The 18682-nt window shown below is 37.7% G+C and overlaps 1 protein-coding gene across 4 annotated transcripts; it reads left to right on the forward strand.

The window, feature by feature from the left end:
• The first annotated feature begins 8510 nt into the window (after nucleotides 1-8510).
• LOC114314284 (protein FAR1-RELATED SEQUENCE 6-like) lies at nucleotides 8511-14026 on the forward strand. 4 transcript variants are annotated; one of them, XR_003647424.2, is made up of 2 exons: nucleotides 8511-8884; nucleotides 13697-14026. XR_003647424.2 is itself a non-coding variant. In XM_028260762.2 (2 exons), the coding sequence occupies exon 2, from the start codon at nucleotides 11605-11607 to the stop codon at nucleotides 12865-12867; it is 1263 nt and encodes a 420-aa protein (XP_028116563.2). In that variant the 5' UTR covers nucleotides 8511-8884; nucleotides 10443-11604; the 3' UTR covers nucleotides 12868-13056. The 4 variants fall into 4 exon arrangements, 1 of the variants encoding a protein (XP_028116563.2); XR_003647426.2 differs by having other exon boundaries at nucleotides 13794-14026; XR_003647425.2 differs by lacking the exon at nucleotides 13697-14026 and adding an exon at nucleotides 13096-13690.
• Nucleotides 14027-18682: the final 4656 nt, after the last annotated feature.

The following is an 18682-nucleotide window of genomic DNA, read 5'->3' on the forward strand; positions in this document are numbered from 1 at the left end:
CGTGGTTATGCCTGTCCTTGCCTTCATTCTCCTGTTTGCGTCCTCAACGTCATCTCGGGGGTAGTCATCTCGGTCATTCCGACGTCCTCTACCCCGGTTTTTACGATTTGAACCTCGGTCTGATTCCTCTGCTCGGTCATTTGAGCGGCTGGACTCTTGCCCAACTGCGTGCACTTTGCCTGCTGTCTTCTTGTCTGTTCCGACCGGAGTGGCCCTCACGGTGGAAGCTGACACATCATCCTCTACTCGGATGTGCTCATTAATGCGCTGCATGAGCTGGCCCATGGAGGTCGGTTGGTGCATGGTAAGCGAGTCCCGCAGTCTATGTCCGACCGGGAGACCACGCTTATATTGCGTGATTGCAAGGTTGACCGGGCAATCTAGGATCTCGTTGAAGGTTTCCCAATACCTTGAATTGTATGCCTTCAGTGTGTCGCACGGTTCCATCTTGACACTAAGCAAGTGATCGACTTCCTTTGGTGTTTTTGTGTTGGTTTTGAAGCGCGTAACGAACGCTTCGGCCAACTGATGCCACCGTTGTATGCTCCCTTCCGGCAACCTCTCAAACCACTTTAGGCCCAGCTCACCTAAACTGGACGGGAAGATTAGGCACATAAGTCCGTCATTTCGCCTATGTCCGGCCATGACCTGTCGGAAATGGCTCACATGCATATAAGGATCGGTTTTGCCGTCGTAGAGCGTGAACTTAGGCTGGTGGAAACCTGCCGGAAGCGGCGTTGTTTCTATTTCCAGGGAAAAAGGGGTGGCACTCAGTCTGGCCAGGTCTGTATCTTCAAATATTGGCACTGTTTGGCGGGGTGGAGGCATTCCGACCTCCTCGCTGGCATGAACCCCGTAGGAGAGCCGCTGGAAAGCTGGTATTCTCTGAGCTTCGCGCCGGCGAGCCCGCTCCCTTAACACTGCCCGTAGGTCCTCTGACTGAGCAGAATAAGAGTACCTCGACGTCGTCGCCGGACGTGAGGGTTTGTAGGTACTGTCTTGCGCGCTAGACTTTTCTGCATGCATGTCGGAATCACCAACCTGGTAACTCCTGGTGATGGAAATGGACTGAGTACGTCGCTGACTCTGATCGCCTGACCGGCGGGACGGGGTGCGCTCACTGTGGTCTCCCACTCCAGCTACACCTTTCCCTTTGACATGCCGCTTAAGATCCTCCATCTCCGCCGCCATCCGCCTGATAACAGCGTCTTGGTCCTTTAACTTGCTCTCCAGTCGCCTGGCGTGTGAGTCTCTCCGCCGGTGACCGTCCGGACTCCGTGAACGCCCATGACTCCTTTCGCGCTTATCCAGCGCGTCTCCTGACTGTCCTCCAGTGGGCGTCCCCAAGTCTGCCATTGGATGGACGGCAGGAGGTCCCTCTCTCCTTCGGGTATACTCCGGGGTGGCTCCGTCGATGGCGGACAACGGGAACTCGTCGTTGTTCGCCATGGACGGCGATCAGATGAACCTGGAAGACAAGGTTTTGTCTGAGAATTTCCCACAGACGGCGCCAATTGTACGGGGAGCAAATATTCCGGCGTGCCCGTATTCCTTTCTTCCGAGTTCCGTCGATATCCGATCACCTGCGAGCAAATAACGGTGAGCTACCCGGCGGTGTGTGGCCGGAAACACCCTCCGACGGTCAAATTAGCACACACCTTAGAGGGAATAGAGAGAAGGGAGAGAGTGTTTGAGTGTAAGGATTTTCTTACAGAGATGTTCGTGTCTTGCGTATGGGGGCCGCAGACATGCTTATATACCTACTGAGCCCCATATCCACTCCTTGCCATCTCCTGACACGTGGCTCTGCTATCCCATCTGTCAGCATAAACCATGCCATTCATCACCTAATCTCAACTGCCTGTCATCACAGCTGGAGCTTGGCAGCCGAGCTGCCCTACCTCGGTCATATCAAGCTTCAAACCCATGCGCCTAGCCGGACAAACACATGAAGGACCGGGCTAGGCGGCATCTCGGCAAAGCCTAGCCCGGGCTCCTCCTTTGGTTGGCCCTCTCGCCGGTCAATTAACTACCTCGGCTGACCGCGCCTTTCCGGGCGCCGGTCTCTCGGTCTGTCTGGTTTCGACCATCCTCGGACCGAGCATCCTGGTCTGACCGGTCACTTCCTGGCCGAGCAGCTTCCATACGGTCCGGGGCGGCATACACTCAGTCCAATCTCGGCCCGGCCCAAGTTCTGGTAGCCCATCTCTGGGTGAACAGTCGATCATCTCGGCCCAATGCACTGCTGGGCTCTCAACTTGCTCGGTCGATACCTCGGCCCAACACCGGATCATAAATCACCCTCTCAATATATATTTTAAATCAATGGGTTTTAGGGACTAAAAGGCTTTTTTTATTATTATTTATAATTGAGGCTAAAATAGCCTGTGGCCAAGCTTCTAAAATATCGCCATAAGTTATTCAGTGTGTTTAGTTTGAATTTTCTAGATTAAGTTTTTTGAAAACTGAATTTTTTAGTTTTCGTGTTTTTTTTTGTTTTTAGTGAATATTTTTAAAATTTTAAATATTTTTTTTTACTTTTTTAGATGTACCATACTTAGATGTATCTAAAAAATTAAAAAAAAATGTGAAAAAATATTTTTAAAAATTAAGAAATACATAAAAATACAAAAAATGTACTGAATTCTTGTATTTTTTTTATATTTTTGGTATTTAGTGAATTTTTAAAAGATCTATTTTACAATTTTTTTACTTTTAAGGTGTATTTATGTTAGGTGTGTCTAAAAAGTAAAAAAAAAATACATAAAATATTAAAAAAAATTCAGTAAAAACAAAAAAACAAGGAAAATAAGAAAGTAGAATTTTCTGAAAACTATTTTTAAAAAAATAGAATCAAACATAGCCATTAGTTTTTTGATTTTTTTAGTGACTTTTTGATTAAATAGTAATGTTGCCAAACGAAGCCTAAAATAGCTAATAAATTAAAATATCACATATAACCTATAATTATTTCATTTTTTCTTTTACAACTCTCAAATCAACTAAAAAAAATTATTTTTACAAATATAATTATTTTAGTCAAATTAAAAAATAATTAAAATTTTAAATAATCAACTTTTTAAACGGCCTATATTTACTTGAATGTCATTTGAAAGTCAACTTTCCTTTGACATGTGTTTGACGAGTCGGTATTTGACTTGACCGGGGGGGGGGGGGTTGCATCAGTCCTTCTCACCGTTTTTTTCGTTTTTTGCTTTTATATTTATTTTAGAAAAATGATTTAGACTTCTAAAAAAATATCTCTAATGCACCTTTAATTTGTCTTTTTCTTCTCCTATTATTGTCTTTTACTTCACTGTTTTTTTTTTATTTTTATTCTCGGACAGCTCATTAGAGTTGTACGGAATGACCTCTAATTAGAGGTCTGTAGCAAGATTGTTTATTTTAAGGACAAGTCAGACATGATATATATTAGAAGAGGAATAATAGAGAGGTACATCAAGTCACAACTTATAAACAGAAGAGCCATGTTAAGGATCATAAAAAAAAAAAATATTATGAAAATGATTATAAAAGATATTTTACTGTTGAATTACACATATAACAAAACACTATAAACTAATCAAAGGATAAAAAATTTTCATAAAATATTTCAATTATTTTTTTTTTTATAATTCCTACTATTATTCTAAACAAAAACCCAGCAAAAACTAAAATGGTAGACAAGACACCCCGTCTCACTTGGTAATGAGTTTCTCCTTCCTTGGGATAAATGTTTGGCAATTATTTTTGATTTTTTATTTTATTTTCCAGAAAAGTCAAATAAAATATCTTAGGTTTTTAAGATTTTATTAATGTGTATCCTTTAATAAAAATGTTAAAAGAATTAGGTTTCATTTGGGTAATAAAAAAAAGTCAGTTTATTAATTTATTAATTTATTTGAATTACATCATCTATTTATTTTTTTGTACTTCATTTCATAATAAGCACAAAAGTCAGCTTACAAATTATATCCCAAAACAATCTTTAGGATTAGGGCAAATTACATATTCCTCCCTCGAGATTTAGCTAAATTACAGATACTCCCTTAAGGTTTCGAAAATTACAGATACCTCCCTGAGGTTTATATTTTAATAACAATTTATCCCCTAATTTGTTATGAAAATAGTAACTTCAAGGGGATATCTGTAATTTCTCAAATCTCAGGGGGTATTTGTAATTTTGCTAAACCTCGAGGGGGTATATGTAATTTGCCCTTAGGTTTATTTTGGGTATGACTTATAAATTAATTTTTTTGTTTATTATGAAAAGACGTCTAAAAAAGTAAAGATGTAATATGACTCAAATAAGTCAATAAATCAACAAGTTGCATTTTTTTTGTGTACCCAAAAGAAGTCTGTAACAATCCTGACTCATGATTAACTGTTAAGTCTGGATTAAGTATGCCCAATAAGTAATTAAGATAGAATCCTGAGTTAATTACATGTGCATTGCATTAGTTGAGTTGATATCTATTTGCTGTAAGAATATCTGTTTGTGTTTCGATTTTGTTATGCGTATTGAAGGCCTTATCGGCGTCCGATCATGGAATTAACTTAGGTTATGTGTTATTTGGAATTTCTGAAATTTTATGATAGATTTAATTAAAATTCGATTCAAAACGAATTAATTAAAATAATTAATACCCATTTACTTAGTTTAAGCCAAGATTAATTAAGTCAATTTCATGAAGCATATATAAGGCCCATTTGACTCCACTAGTTCATTTTTGCACACCCAATTCTTCATTTTGAAGCTTTAAACGTGAGAGAGAGTGAGAAGAGTGAGATTAGAGTCAAATTGGAGAGGAATTGAACTCAAGGTAAGGGACTTGCTAGGAGATTGAATGATTGAACCTAGAGACTCAAGAATTTAGCCTTTCGAGCTTAAATTGGAAAGCCTGGGTAAGAATTCAAGCCCTCGTGTTGTGACTTAGTTGGTTAATGCATGAATTCAAGGAAATTAACCTATGAGATGCAAGAATTGAACTATGAATGATGAGTTAGGATGATAATCATACATGCATACACATCCTCTTACATTTAGAGTTTGATTTTGAAGAATTCTTACATGCATGCATTGATCAAGGCATAGTTTTGGAATTCATCAAGTTTCATACCATTTTGCTTTGTTGATCTTGTTTGGGAGGTTGAAGTTTATATCAACCCATGCATGTTATGTTTCAAAGTTTTGAGTTTGAATTTTGCACAATTCACATGCTCTTGAACCTTGATTTTGCAAAATGATCTTAAATTCACAAAGTTTTCCAAGTTTACATAAGTTTCCTTAAGTTTTTGGCCCAATAGAACATGAATTCCAACATTAAAATTGAGTTTTGAGCTTGGGAGAACAATTTGAAAATTCAAGAATTTTGTCTCTCCGCTCGAGCGACAGAATCTGCGCTAGAACGATCACTCTGTGATTTTGCACTTCCGCTCGAGCGACCAAAAGTTGGTTCGAGCATAAAATGCATGCTCCTAGAAGTTGACACATTTTGCAGATCGCTTGAGCGACAAGAGTTGCGTTCGAGTGAAGACCTCAGTGGCACGCTCGAACAACCATTAAGTAGCCATCGAGTGAAAAATTCACACAACCAGTACTTTTGCAGAGTTTACAGACCGCTCGAGCAACCACTCATATTTTTGGACCTCCACTCGAGCGAAAGAAGCTGCACTTAAGCGAGGACCCTGTTTTCAACATATTTATCTAAGTGTTGAATAGCATGTTTTGGCATTCTCATTGCATTCTAGGCATTCTTAAGCCCTAGATTAAGACAAAATAATGAGGATAAGAAGTAGAAACACACCTATAGAAGAAAGAACTAAGTTAAGGATTATTTGGGTGTGTGTTTCAAGTATGTATCTGTTATGTTTGTGTAGGTCACATGCCGTGAGCTATTTCATTTGCCTGCTTGGTCTGCCAACTTTGGAGCCATTAGTGAGTAATAACTTAGTAAAGTTATGTTCAACTTTATTTGTTTTTTGTATGTGGAATAAGATCTGTTTTATGAAATGTTATGTTCTGTACAATGAATGATTGTCCAGTTCTAACAAGCACTCGTGACAATAATTCCGTGGTTCAAGTTTATGATATGTTCCCGGTACTAAAGGTTCCTTTGTGGAACTGGCAAGTATGTTTTTTGTTCCCAATACTGGAGGTTCTTTTGTGGAATTGGCAAGCATGTTATCTGTTCCCAGTACTGGATGTTCCTTTATGGAACTGGCAAGTATGTTATCTGTTTCCAGTACTGGAGGTTCTTTTGTGGAACTAGCAAGTATGTTATTTGTTCCCAGTACTGGAGGTTCCTTTATGGAACTGGCAAGTATGTTATATGTTTCCAGTACTGGAGGTTCTTTTGTGGAACTGGCAAGTATGTTATCTGTTCCTAGTACTGAAAGTTCTTTTATGAAACTGGCAAGTATGTTATCTGTTCTTAGTACCAGAGGTTCCTTTATGGAACTGACAAGTATGACCCTTAATGCTCTATATTTGATCTGTTAGCATTAATAGATGTACCATATATGAACAAACATGAATGCGAATTTCTGTATGCGATTCAAACAAGATTATGAATATGAATTTGTTTATATTTTCTGAATTAGTTGGGATATCATTCATGTAACCCTTTACTTTGTTATCATTCATTGGGCTTCCACTCATTGTTTATATTATGTATATAGGTGAGCAGGTGAGTGACCAGGCCTAAGTTGCTGCCTGGGGAGTTTTGGAGTTAGCCAATCACCGTTCCTCCTGGAGAGGTTGCTGTTTATAGAAGTCAAGTTTTGTGGACCATGTTAAGAGTTTGTTTTGTGTATCATGTTAAGAACGTTTACGTTTAGTTTTGTTTTTGTTCATCCGCACACCTTGTACGGTGTTACAAGACTTATGTGGATATGACATCATATATGTATATATTTTATACAAGTTTTCAATTTATGTCCCATGTATGTTAGCACAGCTTAATGGATTACGTATATTTATATATTTGCTTTCATAACCCCTAATTATGTGTTATTTTGTTCAGAGGCCTTGGGTAATCCAGGGATTACTAACCGGTTACGATGCTAAACTTATAGGGGCGGATTTGTGTCGTGACAAAGCCTTAGTAAAAAAGATAGTACAAAAATTGTTTATGATATAAATAAATGTACTTTTTAACTTTTTATTAAAAAAAATACAAAAAATTAAAAAAATAATATGATTCAAATAAATACACTCTGTTTAGGAAGAAGCTTTTTTAGCTTTTTTGGCTAAAATAGTACTAAAAGATAAAATAGACTAAAATAGCTAATAAGACAAAATGTCACATCAAACCCATAATTATTTCACTTTTTCTCTCACAAACATCACATCCAATTACAAAAAAATCAACTACCTTTCCAAATATAAAAATTTTAATCTTCTAAAATAGCAAAAAACTAAAATAACCTATTAAAATAGCAACTTTCCAAACACCCACTAAGTATACTTATTTAAATAATGTCAAACAAACTCTTACAGTCTAGATACTCATTTAATCGGTCAGGATTATAATACTTACCTGTCCAAGACAAGCCAACAACAGGCCTCTTTTAACAAAGAGGTTAAATGTATTGTTTTTTATTTTTTTTATTTTTTTTACGTCATATTATCTCTCTATTTTTTTTTACATATTTTTGAAAAAAAAAATTAAAAAAAAAATTAAAAAATTAATGTTTAACTTACTTCCCAAAATAAGCCTAATGGCATGTTTAGATGGTACCCTCCACCTACAATTGTCCAATCATGGAGAATGTGAATTTATATGAGTAATGCTAGATATTTCAAAATTTCTACTAAGATCTCATTTGGGAACATGTTTTTTTAGTAACTTTTTGATTTTTTGGCTAAAATATGATGTAAAAAAAACTAGTATATTTGGGATGACTTTTTGATTTTTTAAGAAAAGATGTGCAAAAAGTAGAGAGAAAATGAAATCTTTGACTTTTTAGTATAAGTTGTTGGCTTTTTGATTTTTTTTAGTGACTTTTTTACTTTTTGGCTAAAAAGTGATGCTGCTAAACGAGGCCTAAATGTCTCACTTGAGTGTGGGATCCACATGTGTGGATCCCACACCAATGTGAGACATTTGGTATAAATTTTGATAGAACTTTTAGGATCTCTAGCATTTTTTAAACTTTTATAATTGATAATAGTAGAACACGTGGCATTACATGATTGGATAAGGTAATAATAAAATTATTCCTTTGCACAAAGGGATTCATTTTACTCTAAATACACTCTTTTCTTTATTCTTATTATACATAGTTACTACACTCACTTTATTTGCTCCAAATACACTTTCTTCTACGTATAGTAAAGAGAGAGAGAGAGAGAGAGAGAGAGAGAGAGAGAGAGAGAGAGAGAGAGAGAGAGAGTATATTTTAAACAAAATAGAGTAGAAATAACGACTCCCTACACAAAAGACCAATCTTATATAGACTCACATTTGATTATACGGTTCCGTTACGTAGCTCAAAAGATGATGGCTTGAGTGACTCGAATTTATGTTTGTACTGAACTTGCTGCTACTGTATACGCTCGATACACCCACAATTCATTTCATTTCAAAAAAAGAAAAAGAAAAAAAAAGAACAGAACAAAGAGGAGAGAGAGAGAAACACAGTCTCGTCGTAACCTAGCGGAGCTGTCTGGTCATTACTGCTGCTATTTGATCGGAGTGGGAGAGAAGGAAGTTTGTATGCTGCAGAGCAATCGGAATCTTCACTAACTTGGGAACCGGTCTGTTCGTAACCTAACGGAATCGTCTCTTTGTGCCGTCGCTACTGTTGTTTGATCGGAGTGGGAGATGAGGAAGTTTGTGTGCTGCAGAGCAATCGGAGTCTTCATTGAGTTGCGGATAAGGTATTTCCTCTTGACGTTTTATTTCCCTTTGTGTCATTCCTTTTCCATTGCTCTGTCATTGTGGCTGCTATGGCTGGTAGCTAAATTTCAATGTGGCTGCCATGGCTGCTTTTCCATTGCTCTATCATAAGATTATTCGTAAGATGATTGTGAAAATAAAATTATTTTGCTGTCCATCAAGTGATCCACTCGTCCCCATTTCAGCCAACAAGAATGTTATAACATGCTCTGGTTGCCTATGCATATTGGTTAGATACAAGTTAAAAAGGACTTATAATAGAATAGAATATTTATAATAATAATAACAATAGTAATAATTTAACAGAAAAAGAACACAAAACCAAGCAATATGTTTTCCAAGTTAGAATTGTATCTCATTTTTGGTTGAGTAGACCCAAATTAAACTGTACCTCATTTTTGCCAATTAAGTAAACTATTAGCTTGATAAAACTAATTAAGTAAACTGCCATGGCTGCTAGCTAAGTTTCACTGTGGCTGGTTAGAATTGTATCTCATTTTTGGTTAAGTAGACCCAAATTAAACTGTACCTCATTTTTGCCAATTAAGTAAACTATTAGCTTGATCAAACTAAGTAAGTAAACTATCATGGCTGCTAGCTAAGTTTCAATGTGCCTACCATGTGTAATTGTAGAAATTAAACATTCTTCTAGAAAACTAGTGCCAAGTAATGTATTCTATGGAAGTTGTTTGGGCTTCCTGGCGTGGGTTATCTGACACGTGGCATTGATTGAATTTAGTAGCCAATGGAGGTTTGACTAGATCATTTTTACACAGTTAGGGTGTGCCTAGAATGTGTTGGCAAGTATTAGGAAAATGGTAATCTCAGAGTGTAGAAACTGTAACAAACTAGTAGTCTTGTTGCATCCAATAATTCACTACACTGGGTTTCTTATGTCATGAAAGCCTAAAAGGAAGATACATGTATCTTGAATCTTTGTTAATTTATAATGCCGTAATAGTTGCTATTTCCTCACTGTTAGCATGTATGTCCTGTACATAAGATTATAATCATGCTTATCCAAAAATAGAAAAGAAAAGACTATAACATCTTTTTCAAAAAAATCTTATTCTATTTTTTTATGTACTAGTAATATATTTTTTTTTGACATCAATTTTTTTTTTTTTTTTGGTATACATGTGTATGTATATCTGCACTTTCCCTGAGCTGATATTAATAGCGTTATTTGGTATTGCAAATTGAGATGTGGCTAAGAAAGTAAGATTGGTCTATCATAAGATTATTCTTAAGATGATTGTGAAAATAAGATTATTGTTAAGATGAATGTGAAAAATTAGCAGATTGAGATGTGGCTGTTCATCCATGGCATGGCTACCCTTGCTTGAGTCTTTGTTTCAAATTCATTCTCTACTATTATTAACATCATTGTTGTGATTCATCTTTGAAGAATATAATTTGTTCATTACTCAAATCATTCACAATTTAGATTTATAAATGTGGCTGGTAGCTATTACCCCATACCATTTCTACTTGCTTTGAAATTGCAGCTAACAATGTCTATTCTATTTAACGTTGAAGCTACAATGGATATTGATTCAAACAATAATTCATTGAATGGGAGTGAGGAAGTTGAAGAACAGGATAACAATCTTTCATTTAACGAAAATGGTGAAGTTGAAGAATCTAAGAAGGGGATGTATTTTACCTCAAAACAAGAAGTGTATGCATTTTATGCAAAATATGCGAAACAAGGTGGATTTGCTATAGCTTTTAGATCACAAAATCTAACAAGTGATGGGGAAGTGAAGTACTTTGGAATTAAATATACTCGGGTGTAGATTAGAACAAAAAGATCAGAAGTAAATCCCTTGGAACCATCTTTGTCATCAAAAATTGATGTAAAGCAAGGGTAAGAGCCAGTCTACAAAACGATGGAAGATATAAGTTAACCACAGTTGTCCTTGAGCACACTCATGATTTGATTCCTATTGACTTACGACATTTTGTAATGAATAAGAGGATTCTTACTCCGGTGAAGAGGAGACTAGAAGTGAACGATGCAGTAGGGATTGGGATGGCGAGGAATTTTCATTCCATAGTTGTTAAAGCAGGGGGATATGAGGCATTAACGTTTGATGAATGAGATGCAAAGAATTATATTGAGAATGCTAGAAGATTGAGACTTTGGCTAGGAGACGGCGAATCAGTTACACTTTATTTCCATAAAATGCAACAACTAAATTTGAACTTCTATTCGGCAATTAACCTTGATGAAGATGGTCGCATGTGAAACTTGTTTTGGGCAGATGCAAGGAGTAGGGCAGTTTATAAAGCATTTGGGGATGCTGTCTCATTTGACACAACCTATTTGACAAACAAATATGATATGTCGTTTGCTCCGTTTGTAGGAGTTAATCACCATAGACAGTCAATTTTGTTTGGTTGTGGGTTATTATCTAATGAGAACACTGAGACATTTGTTTGGCTGTTCAAAGAATGGTTAAGTTGCATGTCAGATACTCCTCCAAAAGTTATAATAACTGACCAGTGTAGAGCTATGCAAAATGCCATAGAAATTGCCTCCTCACAGGCTTGACATCGTTGGTGCTTATGGCATGTAATGAAGAAAATTCCGGAGAAACTAAGAGGATATTCACAATATGAAAGCATAAAGGTTGCTTTGCAAAATGCAGTTTATGATTCATTTACAAAAGATGAATTTTAGGAAAATTGACTTGCAATGGTTGCAAAATTCAATCTGAATGATAACGAGTGGTTGATGGTATTATACCGTAAGCGACATAAGTGGATTCCTATCTATGTTAAAGATATATTTTGGGCTGGCATGTCAACTACCGGTAGAAGTGAGAGCATGAATGCATTTTTTGATGGATATGTGAACTCGAAGACTACCTTAAAGCAATTTGTTAAGCAATATGACAATACCTTGAAAAGTAAGGTAGAAAATGAGACAAAAGCAAATTTCAAATCTTGTAACCAATTGTATGATTGCTTAATAGTGTATCATTTTAAGAAGCAATTTTGTGCAGTGTACACAAATGCAAAATTTAAAGAAGTTCAAGTAGAAATGAAGCGTCTAGTGTACTGTCGTCCAAATCTTGCGAAAGATGAAGGATCAATTTGTACCTATCATGTGAGGGAGGCTACTCTTCTAGGTGAGGGTATGAAGAAAGTAGAATTTATTGTGTACTGTAATTCAATTGAATGTGAGCTCCAATGTATGTGTTGGTTGTTTGAGTTTAGAGGTATTATGTGCGCCCATTCACTTAGTGTGCTCATTGAGAGGTTCATACATGAGGTGCCAAATAAATACATTGTTTCGAGATGGAGAAAAGATTTGGAAAGAGGGTATACATGCATTCCAACCACATATACTAATTTCGGGGCTGCTATGAATCCAAAGTTGCATGATTCCTATCACAAGAGGTTGGATGAGATCCTAGAACTTGCCACCCATGATAATGGTAAATACAAAGTGATTCAACTTGGGTTGAGGGAAATCAAGGATCGAGTGAGAACAATTGAATCGGGTACTTCGAGTAATGTGTCATGTACGAGTACTGTACCACTTTCTATTAGTATTGTACCGCCTTCCCATACTTTATCGAAAAGTCTGCCTGGTCTCAATACTACAAAAGCAAGCAACACTCGCAAGGTACTCAGTCCTTTGGTTGCTCGCCGAAGAGGCCGTCCATGTACGAAGTGGAAGGTTAGTAAGGTTGATCAAATAGTGAATCGGTTGAAGAGAAAGAATAAGAAGACTACTCCCGCACAGGTAAATGTTGGCGTAGGTTGTTTCGTAAGGTTTTTGTGGATTTATAGTTTAATGATTGAAATTAGTAACGAAATTGTGTTACTATTTGATGATAGGTGCCGCAAGATCAGCCTTACTATTTTCCTTCTATGGTTGGCACACAAGACAGTATGTATGTATCAGTATATGTTGAATGAACTTAATGCATTGCACTTTGTTTGTTGTTAGGTTTTTTTTTAATGCTTCAAATTATTAATAACATTGTCTTACTATATAATGATAAAGTGCTACAAGAACAACTTTACTATTTTTCTTCTATGGTAGGCACACAAGATAGTATGTATGTACCGGTACGTGTTCAATATATGAGTACACATATTTTAATGATGAATTAAATTTTTTATTGGTCAATATTTTTTTGAACAATATTTGTAATATGTACTTTGTTTTTATAAGCACTGGTTAGCACAATGGAAACGCCGGACAATATTAGAAGCACATCAGGAATGGTCAAAAATATAAGCAGTCAAAGTTCTACAGTACCATCAAAATTTGTTGACTTGCATATAGATGCGGATCCAAATGCCCATTTAATTTTTAGCTTTGCACTAGTAATTGTTGGCCATTTTTGGCCCTTTGTGTTTTTGGTTAATCGTGGAAGATTTATAATTTGTAGTTTGCTAAACTTGTATGAATTCTGAGAGTGCTGCCTTATTTGTAAGAATATTTGAATAGTTGTTTGCTAAATTTGTGATTTGCTAAAGATTTGATAATGCTGCCTCCTTTGTATGAAGATTTGATACTGCTGCCTCCTTTAGAATGTTATTTTTCATGTTATTTGGTCCCATTTGGCATTTGGTTTTGGTATATGGGTTGAACAATCTGACAGGTTATTATTTTTGAAGTCCTTTAATTTGGATTCTATTTGTGTGCATGGTTGTTATAGACAATTGTCGTAGATTGCTGTTGAAATTTGAATGGGACTTCTTAAGTTTCAAAACAATCTGACAGGTTATTATTTTTGAAGTCCTTTAATTTGGATTCTATTTGTGTGCAGGGTTGTTATAAACAATTGTTGTAGATTACTGTTGAAATTTGAATAGGACTTCTTAAGTTTCAACGAGACTTCTTAAATTGTTGCTGAAATTTGACAGCTATGGAAGGTGTAGATGTTTTGACACAAGATGGTTGCGGATCAGCTTGTGTTGTTTAGGGGCACTGACACGCTTTCTCGTCCCATTATCTTTGCCATTGACTTAATTAATGTCTTTGGGAATCTTCCTGAGTTATTGTTTAGGATTTTCTTAGCTGATTCAGTACTCGAAAGAAAAACATGGGTTTGTCCTAATACATTGGTTTTGAAGCAGATTCCATACATGTTAAAAGCAAAATCAGTAGTAATTCTTCTGCATGGTAAGTTTATATTTATATTTTGTGGTATATTTTGCATGAGCAAGGGCACCTGAGGTATATTTTGCATGACCAAACTCATCCACATACACAACACAAAGCAGTTTACATCATTAAGTATTCATGAAAATTTCCAAAATCTATCAACTCAGTCGTTTACATCATTAAGTACAAAAAGATACAAAATACAAAAAAAAATTATGATTACATTCATAAAATTCGTCAGAACGTTAGAGACTCTGAGATTTACATGATAAAGTGTAAAAAGACACAAAAAATAATGACATTATCATAATTTTGAAGTTTTTCTCCATCCTTTTAAGCCTTGTACCATGCTGCAGAATTTCATTGTCCATCTCACAAAGCTTTGCCCTTATATTGTTTAATTCTTCTGTTCTTATAGCTTTCCAAGGTCCAACATTGGAACGGATTGTGGACTACTGTCGTCATCATCCTCATCTGCGAATTTGAAATAATTACAGTCCTCCTTATGACTCTACAATGCACAAGAATTAGTTAATCAAATCACATAAATAACTTTGTACACAATCAAACATGAAATTCTATAATCGATACTTACATATTTCAACGAGCAAACAAAGAACAAACGTCCTTGGTTTCGTTGTCATTCGTGCGTACACTATACATCGCCGCAGTTCTCCCACAATCACACAATCTTGGTTTTAATCTTATGTTACTATTATTAGTAGTAGAAGAAGCCATAGTTCTGTAATCTGTTATTATTAGTAGAAGAAGAAGCCATCAGTTGCCCCATGAAGTAGCCAACAACAGTTAATTTTCAACACAGATTTCAAATTAGATTTACATATTTCAGATCAGATTTCAACACATTTACAGATTTATATAACAAATTTATAACAACTTTGTAACAGATTTAAAGATTTCTAATAGATTTCAATATAGATTTATAACTTATTAACAGATTTACAAATTTCAAACCAGGTTTCAACACATATTTAAAAACAGATTTGATTGTTTATAATTTTAAGACAGATTTTATTGTTTATAATTTTACATATTTCAAGCAAATCTGCACACAGATGTATGAACTTGAAACCAAACACATGTATATTTTACCATCAAACAAATGTATTAATTGGATAACTATTCAAGCAGAATTCTAACAGATTTCAAAGCAAATTTATAACTTATTATAACAAATTTACAAATTTCAAGCCAGATTTCAACACATATTTGAAGACAGAAACCAAACCCATGTGTATTTTATCATCAAACAGATGTATTAGTTGGATAATTATTCAAGCACAACCAAATTAAAGCCAAAACCAATTAAAGCAAATCTGAAAGCATATGTGTATTTTACCACACAGATGTGTATTTCAAGCAAAACCAAATAGATGTATACAGAGGATAACATATTAAAGGACAAATCCCAAACCCTAACACATCACAAATTAAAGCCAAATCCCAAACCCTAACACAAATTGCAAGCAAAATCCAAACCCAAACAGCCCTAAACGACTAATTTTTACAAAAATTGAAGCCAAATATAAACCCTAACTTTGTGATTTCAGGTTTACCTCAGATTCGTTGTCGTAGGTTATCGTTCGTCCTCTGTCGTCGTTCGCCTTGCTTTGTTGTCATTCATTCTTCGTCGTTATTCGTCGTCCGTCTTGTTTCGTCGTCGTCGTCGTTCATACTTCTTCCACGACCAGAGACAAATCGGAAGTTCTTGAAAGAGATTTATTGAATAAGAGGGATGAGTAGAGAGACAGGTGAAAGAGGTGAGAGTGCTGAGAAAGGTGAGTGCTCAGAGTCTGTGGGGGCCAAATATTGGGAGTCGTGAAAAGGCCGAATAGTTGAACTTGGAGAGTCCAAATATATATAGCATTCATCCCCGTCTCGCACGTTCAAATCCTACCCTATTCGGCCAAATAGCCGGTTGAGCAAGGGGCCGAGTGAAAATCAGTTTGCTATGAAAGAAGCCGAATGGCGAATTGAAAGTGGGCCCAATCCCAAGGCCCAAGAAAGAAAAGATATAGATAGAAGAACATCAGCCATAAAGAGGTATGTGAGAATCATTATGCTTAACTTAAAATACAAGTAATCTAGAGAGTAGAGACTGATTTGCCCGTCAAAGTACTAATTCCGGCACCCCCGACCGGAGTGTTTATTCCTTTTTAGGTTATTATTCCTTTTCAGGTGACTAACTAAGGATCACGAGTGTCCCCCATGATCAAAAGAGTATTTCCAAACCACTTCCCTACAACTAGCGCCGTCTGTGGGAATACTCAAAAACATCCATGGCGGGCGTAACGAAAGACCCTCCGATAGTCACTGACGAAACCACACAGAGAGATGACCTCACTCTAACAAACATGCTTGGACCGGAGACTATCGCCGCAAGACGCGCTTTGAACTTCGCCTCACCCTCGACTTTAGAGCATGAGACAATGCAAGCAATCATGGAACAAGCAAAGCAAAACGAACAGAGGTTGGAGAACATGATCGCTGAGAATGAACGTCTCCGTCAAGATTTGGCCTTGGAAGTGGCGAAGTCCAAACAAGCTGTATGCCAAGATCCGAAACGACCTCTGAGGGTAAGTGGTCAACAACCTCGAGCCCGACAACAAGACACTGATAGCGACTCCGACTCATTATCCTCGGAGCCCAAGAAGAAGGGATGACTTGAAACTTCTAGTTCCTCTGACGAGTGTCCACGTATAAGGCATAAGCGAAGAAGAAACAGTTCAGACGAAGAAGACCAGCATGATCCCTTTGTGCGACGAATCGCAAGGGCGGTTCTACCCAAAAAGTTCAAAGCTCCATCGTTCACTCTCTATGATGGAAAATCAGGCCCCACCGATCACATCCGTCACTACAAATAAGCCATGACATTGCATGCGGAAGACGAGGCCCTCATGTACCGAATATTCCCCAGCAATTTGGGACCATTGGCTGTCAGGTGGTATTATAAATTGGAGCCAGCTTCGATCAAAAGCTTCCATCAATTACAGAAATCCTTCAGGGCCAGATTCATCACCAACGAGGTCCAACCAAAACAAGCCGATTCTCTCTGGGCAATACAGATCTAGCTGGAAGAAACACTAAGAGCGTATTCGGCGCTATTGGGAGTGCTTTAATCTTATTGATGACGTTTGCAACGACTCCATGGCCATCACTGCTTTCAAAATGGGTTTGCATCCTGACAGTGCTCTCCGCAGCTCCTTGACTAGAAGACCCTCCAAAACAGTCTGGTCGTTGATGAAGAAAGTTGAGGAATACTGCAAAGTGGAGAATGATGCCTTGCGGGTTAAAGCCGGAAGCGTGGCCAATAAGACAGACCCTTCTGAAATTGCTCAGTCGTTAAATTCTGTACAACCTCAGAGCCTTGAACCACGACATTGGGCTAAACGAGACAAGAGACGGGATTCTCGCCGATCAAGCGACCAATGCTCCCACCGAGCAAATGAACAACTGCAAGTTAATAGCAGGCGCACAGGGCGCGCCGACAAGAAATATACTGAGTTGACAGAGCCGATCAGCACGGTCATGTCCAAAGTCCAACACCTTCCGTTCTTCAAATGGCCGTCCAAAATGGTAGAACCTCCTGACACGAGAAGACGGGATAGACGGTGCGAGTATCATAAGGACCATGGCCATGATACTGAGAGTTGTTATGCATTGAAGGATCACCTGGAGGAATTAGTACAAGATGGTAGGCTACAACAGTACGTCCGAAAAGATAACTCAACCAAAGCAATAACCTTAAGACAGGATTCCCCTCCACTCGGCGTAATCCACATAATATACAGCCTGCTAATGTCATCCGCGGTGCATACGATTCAGTCGAATCCCGACCCTCAAAATCAACTCACTCCGGCAAAACGGCCCCATGAAGCTGCGAGCATTGCTTTTGATGATTCAGATTTGGCCAGAGTGACACTTCCCCACATCGATCCCTTGGCAATTGAGTTACGCGTAAACCGATTCACCATTGAGTGTGTACTCATTGATCCAGGGAGCATATCGGAGGTGATGTATTACAAGACATTCACCAAACTTGGCTTCTCCGAATCAAATCTCTCTCCGGCTTCTTATCCACTATTCGGCTTCAACACCAATCCAGAATACGCATTGGGAAAAATCACACTACCTGTTCGAGCGGGCTCCCGAACAGTGGATGTGGAATTCTTGGTCATCAAGCTGCCATCCCCGTATAATCTCATCATCGGGCTAACTTGGTTACATACTATGCAGGCCGTGCCAAGCACCTATCATCAGCTGCTACGCTTCCCGACAGAATGCGACATTGAGCAAATCCGTGGCTCACAGAATTCGACACAAGCATGCTATCTCCTTACTGGAAAGAAGCCAAAGGAGTTGCAAATGAATTCTATTGACGTACCGGATAGGGAGAGCCTCGACGATGTTGGGTGGCTCCCAAGTGAAAAGGCCACGGAAGCCCTAGATCGAGTTGAAATCAATGGAAACCTAGACAAGTTCTTTATGGTCGGTGCCTCTCTGAATCAAGCCGACAGACAGCAGCTAATTTCCTTCCTACTCAGCAACCTTGATGTCTTTGCATGGACTTCGTATGAGATGCCGGGTATAGATCCGTCTGTTTCGCAGCACCGTTTGAATGTTGACC

The sequence above is a fragment of the Camellia sinensis genome, chromosome 8 (assembly GCF_055761805.1).
Source record: "Camellia sinensis isolate YWXY chromosome 8, ASM5576180v1, whole genome shotgun sequence".
Classification (NCBI taxonomy): Eukaryota; Viridiplantae; Streptophyta; class Magnoliopsida; order Ericales; family Theaceae; genus Camellia; species Camellia sinensis.